Raw genomic sequence first — 14,421 nt, 5'->3', positions numbered from 1 at the left:
GTTCTGTCAAAAACAGTTTTAAAAAAGCTTTTGTAAAGATGCATTCAAGAAATGCTTAAACTGAAAATTTGTTTCTACTCTACTTTAATGACTACCAACACACTGGTGAAGAAGTATTTGAATATGTTAATTGACGCATTGGGGGAAAAAAGTCAAGCTCAAAAAAATTTACTCTAGCAAATGACTACCACGAAAATTTTTGATTAAGCCACAAGTTACTTCAAGTTTACCATGCAAGCGCTTCTCCGGCCATCTTCTAAATGCTCATGTTTTACAGAAGCACCAGTAAAACTGCACACATCATCCTCCGTGCCTGGTTCTTGCTTCACTTTGACTTGGTCTGGTCGAAAGACTGAGATCCCCCTCTCTGTACCTTGAGCTTTACCAGAGGAGCTACAGCTGTAAGAAGTACACTTACAATCAGCATACTAAGGTTAGTTTTAATCACAAAGAAATGTAAGTTCAGATTTATGAAGTTGCAAAATTTAAGTAATACAAAACACAGCAAAGATACGGCTGTCACTGATCACTTGAGCCATATTTTAGATTGAATTGAATTAAACTCACATGTTTCAAATCTGATAAGATCAGGTAATTTAGTTAAGAATTGGACTGTCCAAAAATAAATTAGAACACCTCAGGTAAATCCAATATCTGTTGTTGATGACATCTCTACATTAAATGAGTTTAGCTACCTTCAATCCAACAATATAGGAAATATCATTCTGTAAGCCCCACATCCCTCCAAAAATCTGCATGTAATATTAGCAATTTTAGAGAAGTCAACAGTTGACCACCATGGCAAATAGCTTACAGAGAACTGGAACAAAGAACAAAGAAAATTACAGCACAGGAACAGGCCGTTGGGCCCTCCAAGCCTTTGCCAATCAGATCCTCTATCTAAACCTGTCACCTATTTTCCAAGGATCTGTATCCCTCTGCTCCCTGCCCGTTCATGTATCTGTCTAGATACATCTTAAATGACGCTATTGTGCCTGCCTCTACCACCTCCGCTGGCAACGCGTTCCAGGCACCCACCACCCTCTGCGTAAAGAACTTTCCACGCATATCTTCCTTAAACTTTTCCCCTCTCACCTTGAGATCGTGACCCCTAGTAATTGAGTCCCCCACTCTGGGGAAAAAGCTTCTTGCTATTCACCCTGTCTATACCTCTCATGATTTTGTAGACCTCAATCAGGTCCCTCCTCAACCCCCGTCTTTCTAATGTAAATAATCCTAATCTACTCAACCTCTCTTCATAGCGAGCGCCCTCCATACCAGGCGACATCCTGGTGAACTTCCTCTGCACCCTCTCCAAAGCATCCACATCCTTTTGGTAATGTGGCAACCAGAACTGTACGCAGTATTCCAAATGCGGTCGAACCAAAGTCCTATACAACTGTAACATAACCTGCCAACTCTTGTACTCTATACCCCGTCCGATGAACGAAAACATGCCGTATGCCTTCTTGACCACTCTATCCACCTGCGTTGCCACCTTCAGGGTACACCCAGATCTCTCTGTGCATCAATTTTCCCCAGGGCTTTTCCATTTACCGTATAGTTCGCTCTCGAATTGGAACTTCCAAAATGCATCACCTCGCATTTGCCTGGATTGAACTCCATCTGCCATTTCTCCGCCCAACTCTCCAATCTATCTATATTCTGCTGCATTCTCTGACAGTCCCCTTCACTATCTGCTACTCCACCAATCTTAGTGTCATCTGCAAACTTGCTAATCAGACCATCTATACCTTCCTTCAGATCATTTATGTATATCACAAACAACAGTGGTCCCAACACGGATCCCTGTGGAACACCACTAGTCACAGTTCTCCATTTTGGGAAACTCCCTTCCACTACAACTCCCAGCCAGTTCTCTATCCATCTAGCTACTACACCCGGGACCCCATGCGATTTCACTTTCTCCATCAGCCTACCATGAGGAACCTTACTGAAGTCCATGTATATGACATCTACCTTCCCTCATCTATCAACTTTGTCACTTCCTCAAAGAATTCTATCAAGTTGGTAAGACATGACCTTCCCTGCACAAAACCCTGCTGCCAATCACTAATAAGCCCATTTTCTTCCAAATGTAAATAGATCCTATCCCTCAGTATCTTCTCCAGCAGCTTCCCCGCCACTGACGTCAGGCTCACAGGTGTATAATTAGCTGGATTATCCTTGCTACCCTTCTTAAACAAGGGGACATTAGCAATTCTCCAGCCCTCCGGGACCTCACTTGTGCTCAAGGATGCTGCAAAGATGTCTGTTTAGGCCCCAGCTATTTCCTCTCTCGCTTCCCTCAGTAACCTGGGATAGATTCCATCCGGACCTGGGGACTTGTCCACTCTAATGCCTTTTAGAATACCCAACACTTCCCCTCCTCCTTATGCCGACTTGACCTAGAGTAATCAAATATCTATCCCTAACCTCAACATCCGTCATGTCCCTCTCCTCGGTGAATACCGACGCAAAGTACTCATTCAGAATCTGTCTCATTTTCTCTGACTCCTGGCATAACTTCCCTCCTTTGTCCTTGAGTGGGCCAACCCTTTCTCTACCCTCTTGCTCCTTGTGTATGAATAAAAGGCTTTGGGATTTTCCTTAACCCTGTTTGCTAAAGATATTTCATGGCCCCTTTTAGCTCTCTTAATTCCTCGTTTCAGATTGGTCCTACTTCCCCGATATTCTTCCAAAGCTTCGTCTGTTTTCAGCCGCCTAGGCCTTATGTATGCTTCCTTTATCCTCTTTGCTAGTCTCTCAATTGCACCAGTCATCCATGGTTCCCTAATCTTGCCCTTTCTATCCCTCATTTTCACAGGGACATGTCTGTCCTGCACACTAATCAACCTCTCTCTAAAAGCTTCCCACATATCAAATGTGGATTTACCCTCAAACAGCTGCTCCCAATCCACATTCCCCAGTTCCTGCCGAATTTTGCTATAGTTGGCCTTCCCCCAGTTTAGCACTCTTCCTTTACGACCACTCTCGTCTTTGTCCATGAGTATTCTAAAACTTACGGAATTGTGATCACTAATTCCCAAAGTAATCCCATACTGAAACTTCAACCACCTGGTCGGGCTCATTCCCCAACACCAGGTCCAGTATGGCCCCTTCCCGAGTTGGACTATTTACATACTGCTCTATAAAACCCTCCTGGAGGCTCCTTACAAATTCTGCTCCATCTAAACCCCTAACACTAAGTGAATCCCAGTTAATGTTGGGAAAATTAAAATCTCCGATCACTACCACCCTGTTGCTCCCACATTTTCCATAATCTGTCTACATATTTGTACCTCTATCTCACGCTCGCTGTTGGGAGGCCTGTAGTACAGCCCCAACATTGTTACCGCACCCTTGCTATTTCTGAGCTCTGCCCATATTGCCTCACTGCTCGAGTCCTCCATAGTGCCCTCCTTCAGCACAGCTGTGATATCCTCTTTGACCAGCAATGCAACTCCTCCACCCCTTTTACCTCCCTCTGTATCCTGCCTGAAGCATCTATATCCTGGGATATGGAGTTGCCAATCTTGCCCTTCCCTCAACCAAGTCTCAGTAATAGCAATAACATACTCCCAGGTACTAATCCAAGCCCCAAGTTCATCTGCCTTACCTACTACACTTCTCGCATTAAAACAAATGCACCTCAGACCACCTGTCCCTTTGCGTTCATCATCTGCTCTCTGCCCACTCTTCCCCTTAGTCACACTGACTTCATTATCTAGTTCCTTACAGGCTTTAGTTACTACCTCCATACTGTCCACTAACCACCTCATCTGGCTCCCATCCCCCTGCCACATTAGTTTAAACCCTCCCCAACAGCATTAGCAAAAGCACCCCTAGGACATTGGTTCCAGTCCTGCCCAGGTGTAGACCGTCCGATTTGTAATAGTCCCACCTCCCCCAGAACCAGTCCCAACGTCCCAAAAATCTGAACCCCTCCCTCCTGCACCATCTCTCAAGCCACTCATTTATCCTGCCTATTCTTTCATTTCTACTGACTAGCACGTGGCACTGGTACCTCTGAGTTCCTAATTTTTAACTTGGCTCCTAACTCCCTAAATTCTGCTTGTAGGATCTCATCCTGTTTATTACCTATATCATTGGTGCCTATATGCACCACGACAGCTGGCTGTTCACCCACCCCCTTCAGAACGTCCTGCAGTCGATCTGAGACATCCCTGGCCCGTGCACCTGGGAGGCAACATACCATTCGGGAGTCTCGTTTTCGACCACAGAACCGCTTAACTACTCCCCTTACAATCGAATCCCCCATGACTATAGCCCTTCCACTCTTTTTCCTGCCCTTCTGTACAGCAGAGCCAGCCACGGTGCCATGAACCTGGCTACTGCTGCCTTCCCCTGGTGAGCCATCTCCCCCAACAGTATCCAAAACTGAATTCTGAGAGATTGGGCTAAGACAACACCGGGACAAACACAGGCAGTTTCATTCTCCACTTAAACACGCAAAATATGACCTAGGTGCACTTTATAAACAATGGATGTACAAAATGGAAACTATTTTATTCCCATCTTATACTTCTCCCTGAAGCACAAAACACAGAAATACCATTAACTTACCAATCAAAACAGAGAATTTTGTAATATTGATTTGATACTTCCAAAGTACATGTTTGTTTGAAACGTAGTATGTAGTGCAAGGTAAAGTAACCAAAGCCTTGACACTGAATGTATCTGAAGGTTTGATCTAACACTAGGAAAAGAAAAGGGATTAATTTTTGTTTGCTCCTGTCGTCCAAATAGCTTTTCTTTAAAAGTGCCAACCAGATAATAACATCCCAAAAATTTACCGAAATTCAGGGGTCTCTCCTCAATAATAAAACTTCTCATTAAACACTGTTTGAGGATTGTATTTTTTCATTCTTTCACAGGATGTGGGCATCACTGGCCAGGCTAGCATTCATTACCCATCCCTAATTGCCCAGTTGAGAGTCAACCACATTGCTGTGGGTCTGGAGTCACAATAGGCCAGAAGTTTCCTCCCCTAAAGGGCTTTAGTGAACCAGATGGGGTTTTCCTGATAATCGACAATGGTTTTATAACCGATATTAGACTTTTAATTCCACATTTTTATCGAACTCCACCATGTACCGTGGTAGGATTCGAACCGAGGTCCCTAGAACATTACCTGGGTCTCCTGATTACTAGTCTAGCGATAATACCGATAGGCCTTCACCTCCCCTTATTATAGCAGTTTAGAAGATATGGAAACAGAAACAGGAAGAGACAAAATGATAAAGTACACAGAACTGAACATGCAACTTACAGCTGGTGAAACATTCAGTCACAATATTCACCATCCAGAAAAGATAAAAATTATAATCTTATTTAGAGAATCGAACTGCAATCCAAGAATTGCTACATGAAGGGGAGAATCAGGCTATTCTTTCAATGCTATTCTTTCCTTTATGTTTGAACTTAATTAGTAACAGGCAGTATTTCTGATTGAATTTAGATCAAATTAATCATGGTTCAGCTAACTTACTGCTGATTTAACATAACTAAAAATTTAATCAATTAGCATGCATAGGCACCTTTTCCTAATATGGTCGGCACTATTTTTGTAATAGGTACCTTTCACTAACTAACGTAGAAGGCATACAGAAAGATGAGCTGATCGTCAAAATAATAAGCACCCTTTGATCCGCCAAGCTAACATGAAAGAATCTGGCATGAAGTCCTGAGAATTACCCACAAAATCCAAGGGTGATTTTTCAGGTACTTGGCTAAAATTGGGTTTGTTAAGTAAGGAAATAGCTCTAATGTTGTGGGCCATCAACAGCAGCAGAATTGTACTTCAGCCAATCTGCAACCTCAAGGTCCAGCATATCCCCCAGTCAATCTATGGCCTGGTTCAATAGACAGTGCAGGAAGGCATGGCAGGAGCAGTACTAGGCATACCTAAAAATGAGGTGTCAAGCTGGTGAAGTTACCAACCAGGACTATTTGCAAGCCCAAACAGCATAAGTAGCAAGTAATAGACAGAGCTAAGTGATCCACAACGAACAGATCAGATCCAAGCTCTGCAGTCCTACCACATCCAGTCATGAATGGTGGTGAGCAAGTAAACAATTCACTGGACCAATCACCTAGTGCTTCTGCAAACAAGTGAAAGTATACAGAGAAGGAAGATTGAGAAACAGAGTGTCAAGATCAGCACATGAAAAAATCTCAGCAAGCTCAACAGGTACTACTGAACTGCTTTTCCAATCGGCCCTCCACCCATAACACCCATTTATCGCCGTCTGTTCATCCAAGCTCGTGCACGTGTAATGGAGTGTTTCTAAAGGATTTAGAGTTTTAAATAGTAGAGGTACATGCTGACAGTTCAAAATTAGCTGTGGCTAGAGACTATTTACTTTACTGAGTATTAGCTCTTGTTAAAGACAGAAACCTGGTCCGTGCTGTTAACCTAGGTCTAAAAAAAAAATCAACTGGGGAATCTGCATGCATTTTAACATCTTTAACTTTTGTGACAAGAAGGATGGGTGCTTGATTTTCAGCATGCAACTGTAGTAAGGCTTAACGGTCATCCAAAATTTCAGCGAAACTGTCCCTCAAACCTAACCTCATTAATACAGATGCGAGAGAGAGATGTTCAGGCCAAAGGTGCACACCAGTTTGAAATGGAGGTCCCACTAGTTGTTTTCTACTGCAAGTACAGGATTATTGGAGAGAGTGAAAATAAACTTTGTCCCTGGCAGGCCTGACCTGGAAGTTGACAGTGTATAATGATTAAAACTGGAACTCTGTTCACTCAAGGTTAGGATATGAAACTCCAGCTGACATCACATTGCTCAGCACCTCCCAAACACTGATCCTGGGACACTTTAGTTCTGCAGAATTTGCTGCGAGAAATGTTGGGTCATGAGGGGTTTTCATAAGAGCATTGCTTTAAGATTTTTGACATAATCATCTTCTCTGAAATGCACAAGTTTTATAACAGGATGAACTTTTGAAATAACACTTTATTGAGGACTCTCAAAAGTAGGAAAAGTATGGCATTATTGCTAACTATATAACTTTTAAATGCTACACAGCTGTATCTTTGCAAACTGCTTAATGAACCATGCTCTCTAAATACAGCTGCCAGCTGCCTGATTTGGAATGTTTAGGAATGTCTCACTCACCCAGCTGCTTCATGTGTCTGGCCACATGCTATCTCGATACTGATCCTGCACTTTTTGATTGACATACTGTATTTGATTGCTTCCTCAGGTGGAAGCTTGCACGTTGGCACTATGTCCAACAACGCCACAAAGTCAATACATTGCAGTGTTTAAAGGATGCCTAAAACACAATATATTTCAACACCTCTGAGAAAGTCAGAAAAAAAAACTAAGAGTGAAAGTTCACCATTCCAAAGTTAGAATTCCATGAAATGGCACAAGTTGTACATCGCTGATATAGTGCAAGTACACCTAATAGCGTAAAGTACTAAGTTCCAGAATTCTGATCCAGCAATAAAAGTCAACAAATTATCATTTACCCTGCACAACTTTGAGATGGACCGTAAATTTTGTTGCTCACACAAATACGTTTATAAGTTGGTTGCAGTGTTTGCCATTTAAAAGTAACTAAACCTTAAAAAGCACTTCTTTGCTTCTAAAGAAGTTTTATATTGCCTAGTGATTGTTAACTAGATACAGGATTGTTTGCATTTGAAATAGCAAAATACGAACTAACTGGAACAGACACTCTACAGACAGAAACAAGTCAAGTTGCATTTTAACAGCTGAAACTCCACTTATCAACTATGCCTCTCGATGGCAAAGTAACTTAAATCAATCTACAAAATATCTTAAAGTAGAAGTGGTATATCAAATGGTGCTTAAATAACTGTTAAAGCATTTGGAAATAATGGCTGGACTTTTAAAGTTACCAGAATATTCCCTTGATTTTATTAGTTCCGTTATAGATTCCACGAAGTAGTAGTAAAGAAATTCAGGGCTTCAATAACAGGAATCTTAGCCAGAACCAGGAGAAATGCATTTTACCATATTAGATCTGAAGTAGTTAAGACTGCTGCCATTCTATAAGCAGTGCTATTTTACAGAACAACTTTACTACACAATGTACAGAGATTAACAATGGAACAATATCACATTTGCAGTGCTCTGCTTCCAGCTGAATAACTTTTAATCATTTGAACAGAGGAACAGCAAATATTTCTTCGCAATGAATAATAATCCAAAATAAACTTGGAAGTTTCCAAAGAGATCCAATGCATTTTGGGAAACGTTTCATATGTTGCCTTGGAGAAGCCTAGATCTATAGTATTTTGTACTAAACCCAAATAGTGCAAGATGAGAAGAATGATCAGACTGGAGTTGCACTAGTTTCCTTGTCAACATTCACTCAAAACTTCACTTAATGTAGACTCGAAAATCCGGTACAACACCAGCCAAAATGAGCATTGACAAGTTTTAAAGAACTTACCTGCCTCTGCTACCAGTGCTAGAAGTACTCGAGGGTCTGACTGGAGTGTGGGAGTTAGCCATTGCTAAGGCTGCAACTGAGAAAAGGTATTATTAGATGTTGTTGTGAAGGTTTGACTACATATAGTAAGTTAATGAAACCACAATGTATTGCATACATAGCCAGTAGGGAATCAGGGTTCTACCATCTCCAAGGGTTTCAAGATCACTTCAGTGTTTTATTTCTAATGAGGCTGATAAAGTGGCATTGGCATAGCAGTTATGGTTATGGTGATGACATACCAAGGTAGCCAAATGTGAAGCTCAACTCCCTGAATCTTTTCATTTTGGGTCTGCCACTGTATACAAGCCTTTTGAGAGTACAGCCACAAACTAAGGGACATTCTTTGAAAATAATTTCATAACTTTCCCCACATGTTCAAAATATTCTTTAAAATTTCAGAATTATGATAAGTGTCTTTATAAAAATCACTGTTGAAGGCTTATCTGTTACCGCAGAGCTCGAGTAAAAAGGTTTATGCATCAGTGGCATTAATCTGAAACTGAGTTAAACATCAAATGCTGCTCTTGAGTAAGTTTTAATCTCAATATCCATAACTTAATGACTTGTGCAGTCCATTTCAGTTTCCAAAAATGTGGCTGCCCTAAAAGATGATACACATCTTATAACAGCTGACCCTTCCAACATCTGCAGTGTAGAAAGCACGCTGGGTAGAATAACATCTGAATCAAAATAATCAACTGAATATGGATTTTGAACGAGTGTAGAAGACAACACCATCTACTAGAGAGTAGGTCTTACAAGCACGGAACTCAAAATGATCAGTCTAATTATGGCAGACTCAATGACTATCATCTTCAGGACAACGATTTTTAACAACCTAGTACTGGGAATATTTGTTAATAACATCTCACCATCGCCACATGACGGATCTCAGCTATACGATGCAACAATCCGCATCTAGTTCAAATAGTAGATATTGATTTCCAAGGAAAATTTGTCTGATCTATTCACAGAACGACTAATCTACTTGGAGCTAGCGACAGAAATGCTGCAATATGAACTCAATGCTCATTTCAAGAATACAATGCAGTGGGCAACGCGGCCTAATTTACAAACGGCCATAGAGTGTTATCAGTTAGGAATGCACGTAAGGAGCCTCAACTTCAAACTTTACTGGCCTTGTGATATGCAGACATTACTTATGACCCTTTGAAAGAATTGGTTGTGAAAATCCCAGATAGTGTTTCCACAGGAACAGACAATAACAGGTCATCCAAGGATATAAATAGCGTTCCTGAGGTTCCCTTAGATTTTTAAGATGCTGTGCCACTGTGTATGTTGAGAGTTCTTATCTCTTCGTCTTCCTGTCCTTGAATCTCTTGTGGGAAAAGACATCTCAGGACTGCACATTCCTCAGTAATGGTGAGGGAAACCTCACAAATCTAATAATGAATTGATTTACTCATTAGACATACGACACTATGCTGGAGAGAAGGGCTACACAAATAATTTCTCATTTCTCCAACATACAACCAAAGTTATGTTAACTGTAAATGTTATAAACAGTAAAGCAAGTAGTCTTCAGGGACTTATGAGGTGTGCTTTGTTGCAGGCAAATGCATATTGTTTGCATTTACAATGTGAGCTGACAGCTTAACAAGTCAATTAAATGTAGTCCAACCATTATCCACCTAATAGCCTGCCATATTTATTTTCCTTTATGGGGAATGTGCAAAGTTCCATTGAAGCATTCAACAAAACTAATTTGAATTATGTACAGCAAAATGTAATTTTGTAATTCCTGGCATACAGGTGAGCATTCAAGAAAAAAATCTTTGAGTAGACTTACACTACAAAGAGGAATGTTTTGGAAGTCAAGAGACCTTAAGCAGGCCTCACATAAATAGTGGCCATACAAGTTCTATGTTTGGTCAACTTACTACACCCAGGCCACAAGACAAACACAATTTTCATGGCACTAGTTTCACTTGCCCAACTAGAATTAACTGTTGGGAAAGGGTTTAAAAGATGACATGTGGGATTAATTACAGCCTTTTTGTTGACCATTGTCATTGGGCTCATAACTCAAAAGCTCAGACTATGCTCTGGTAACTTGGCAGTTGGTGTAATTTAAAAATTAAAGGGCTCAAGCCACAGTGGCAATGTACCTACCTCTGGATCAGATGGTCTGAGTTGAAATTCAAAACCCACCTGCTACAGAGATGTGTAACATGCCTGAACTTGTTGATTAAAAATAATTGAGAGGATATCGCATGCTGGGCCAGTTATAGCATAACTGACTCCAGTGCACAAGAAATACAAGACGATTATCAGCAAAACCAGTTCTGCTGGGCAACTCTTGAAGACTGACATCTAATGACTATGAAAAATTAACAGAATTATGCATGAACTTCTTCCATAAAAATCTTTGGCATCTAGGAAGTTGTATAACTGAATCTGCTTAAAATACAGTAAAATTTACAAGCAAATGAAGAAATAAATTTACAATAACACTACATATTATTTATAACTTTTCTTCAGAACTCAAAGCTAGCATTTCATTTTTATTTCTTAAAAATACAGCACTTCATAATTTAAGCCGCATTGACGTGAGTCTCAAGCAAATACACCAATGTGTTTGTTCCACAGCACAAATTCACCCAGAATTAGAATTATACGCCCAATTTCTGAATTAATGCAATCCTTCAACTTTTAGCAAGCATTCACTTAAGATTGTAAGTTCTTACAAAATCAATATTACTTTAGAATAATAGACAAGAGGCAGTCATTTGCTCCTTGGTTTTGAATAGAACCTTCTAACTAGCCGTAGGTGCCAAGAGGCTCAAAAGTTCTTTCCATTCAAGTATATATCTAATTTCCTACTGAAAGAAACCATTGAACTTGTTTCCATGAACTCTTCAGGCAGAGCAATCGATTACAAGTCGTAACAAATTGGCAACAGAAGTACAAAATTGGTGTCAGAAAAATACTCAATAGATTAAATCACTTGCATTTCATTGGCACATTTCTAAGAATCTTTACCTTTCTTTAGTATCAATATATTTGTAAGGCTGTTTCTAGCTCACTGTATTTGCTTACTTGCTGGTCCAGGGGATGGTGCTGAGGGTCCAGGGGATGGGTTTGAACTGGAGGAGGCTGGTGGTGGCAGTGGTGGTGGGTGGTGATGACTGTCCGAGATAAATCTGCTCAACAAATTATCTAACGTACTCGATCCAGCATCATCCAGCTGCAGATAGAATTAACATTGAAGAAAACAAACAAAGGATCAAGTCTTTTGGAATACAACTCAAATCAAGGTACATACTGCTGTAAGTTATCATCTTAGAGAATGGAGGAATGACTAGACTAAATCATATAAAATAAAACAAAACACAGTGAATGCTGGAGATCTGAAACTAAAACAGAAATTGCTGAAGAAACTCAGCACTTCAACTAAAGTCACCAGACTTGGAACGTTAACTGCTTTCTCCCCACAGATGCTGCTAGACCTGCTAATTTTCTCCAGCAATTCTCTCCTGCTTTGGAGACTAAACTGCTTTTTTTTCCATTTTTACAAAATTGGCTTTTCCTATTGTGATTCCATTAAACTTGGCAGATTATGTTGCGTTAATCAGAGAGCAGTGGATATATTCATTTAGATTCAAATATTTAGTATTCGAGTATAAATTTGATAAGTAGTAGTTTAGAACATCTGCATGGCAATTTCACTTGTGATCAGATCCACTAAAAAGTATACAGGGGAGTTCATGTTATTGATCCTCACATCAATAAAAGTACATACAGGGATTCATGAGTAGATGCAAATGGAATTGCAGGCATGACAAAACGCATTTACAGGAAAGGCTGAACAGATTAAGGGTCTCTTTTCTAGAGAAGGTGGAGAAGTGATCTTATAGAAATATTTAAGATCATGAAATCATTTGAGCTGGCACACAAAAAGGTTCCAATTCTCAGAGCTGCCCAAAACAAGATGGCATAAACACAAAACTAAATAACAATAAACCCAAAAGGGAATGCAAGATAAACCCCTTTCCCCAAAGAATGGCACTAATGTGGAACAGCAAGGAGTATTTAAGGAAAACATCAGACTGGTACGTGGAATAATTAATGAGGGAAGAAAATTAGATAAATACCTGAAAAAAAGAAACTGAAGGTCATGATGATAGGGTTAGATGAATTCGGGTCGGAGAAGATTTATGTACAGCATATAATGGGAGTCAAATGGTCTGTTTCTGTATTGTACACTCTTACACAGGCACTGTACAATTACTGAGTAAATCATAGGTACTACTCCCATCGCCAAGAATCTACTGCTTTCAGCACATTCAGGGAAACATTTACTGAATGCCAATTGATTCTCAAATTAATCCAGAGAAACTGCTGTAGTCATGCAAATCATCTTGTTGGAACTGCTAGTCAGAAACAACCTGGAAGCAGAAATTTTAAATCTTGATTGTTCATATGGTGCTTCCAGCATCATGCTTTAACTGATTGAAAGCAAATTTATCGTACATGACATTCCAAGGGTAGGTAAAGGAGGTGGAAGACAAAGAGTACCACTTACATTTAAACAGTGTTTGACAAATGACATTAGTTACTTACCATCTATAAAATTTACAAACTGTAAGTAAAATAGTCTATTCAATAGAAACCTCATGATACTGACCTGAATGGGTGGGATATCTGGAAGTGAAGGAAGGTTCTCTGGGTTAGTCACCGAAGGAATCAACTCTATTGTAGCAACTGTGGGACTGGTGGGCCCTCTGTTTGCACCAGCCAAACTAGCAGTGGTGGGGCTGGTCGGATTTGGAATGCTATTGTGCACAGAGGCTGCAGAAAATGGTCCCGTGTGCCCAGGATTTGTATGCTATCAGAAAATAGAAATAGGTCATGCTTTTAGTTTAATATTCGATAAAATGGTAAAAATTCCCTCCACCCATTCCAACAGGATTGTTTGTTTTTAAAAAATTCGAACCAATTTGACTTTCTACAATTACAAATTTTCATCTTTTTATTCAGTGGACACAGAACAAAAAAAAGGCCCTAAACTACAATTCTGGAAAGACAATGGAGAGAAAGGAATTGAAAATCAGCAAAATTCCAGAGTTGGCAATTTCACCCCATTGGTGCCATAAACAATATTTTAGGAGAGAGGGGAAGTGTGAGAAGAAAGAAATCAGTGAGTGAGAGACGATGGAAGCAGTTAGCAGAAAGGTTGCAAGTGAGCTGCAGAAAAGACAATGTTAACACTTTAGGCTTCAGGAATTGAACTAATGGAATTTCAGCTGTTCTGTCCACCAGATTAATCAGCAAGAGGCAAACCTGACATAATTAACTTCTTATTGTTTGGCAATCTATCAGTTCTCTGATTGTGTGCTAAGAGCTGTAGTAAACCTTATTCAATTACACAAGTGGAGACATCTTGTTGGTTAAACGTGACATTTAAAGGACTGTTGCATCGGCATGCAATTAGAGGGAATGTTTGCTGGCTATGAAGAAGGAGCAATATACATTTAATTCTGGGTACAAAACATGCATTCTTTCCCACCTGATGTAAATTTGTTCTGTTAAAAAAAGATACGCTGATGCCACCTGCCTCTATCAATGAATCCAATATCTATGTGCACAGTAGAATACAATGTAGAAATGCAAGATTTTGATGGCAACTTTCGTGACCTTGAGATGACGCAAATGGTTTTGCAAGAAAAGTAGCAGCCATTTTTGTAATTTAGAGAACACCACTCGGTCTGCATATTGCAAGCTCCCACAAACTGCAACGGCAGAACTGATTAGACCCTTTGTTTTGGGTTTTGAGTGTGTGTTAAATGTAGGATGTAGAATTCTCCAACAAATATTGCCTTGGGATCTTTTCTCATCTGCCTGAAAAGGCAAAAAGAGCCCAACGATGGACCTCCCTCCATTGTACATGGA

At 40.1% G+C, this 14,421-nt stretch overlaps 1 protein-coding gene across 1 annotated transcript in view; it reads right to left on the bottom strand.

Moving 5' to 3' along the window:
* The window catches only part of LOC125486044 (E3 ubiquitin-protein ligase TRIM33-like), a 47,994-nt gene that overhangs the window by 21,055 nt on the left and 12,518 nt on the right, over window positions 1-14,421 (bottom strand). Inside the window, exons 3-6 of the mRNA XM_048611843.1 lie at window positions 13,157-13,357; window positions 11,569-11,716; window positions 8,467-8,542; window positions 231-399 (exon numbers count right to left, since the gene is read on the bottom strand). Coding sequence (XP_048467800.1) covers window positions 231-399; window positions 8,467-8,542; window positions 11,569-11,716; window positions 13,157-13,357 — 594 coding nt within the window. The remainder of the gene's footprint in view (window positions 1-230; window positions 400-8,466; window positions 8,543-11,568; window positions 11,717-13,156; window positions 13,358-14,421) is intronic.

Source organism: Rhincodon typus, chromosome 25 (genome assembly GCF_021869965.1).
Source record: "Rhincodon typus isolate 14 chromosome 25, sRhiTyp1.1, whole genome shotgun sequence".
Lineage (NCBI taxonomy): Eukaryota > Metazoa > Chordata > Chondrichthyes > Orectolobiformes > Rhincodontidae > Rhincodon > Rhincodon typus.
The sequence above is the reverse complement of the archived record's forward strand: the minus strand, read 5'-3'. Positions and strand labels throughout refer to the sequence as shown.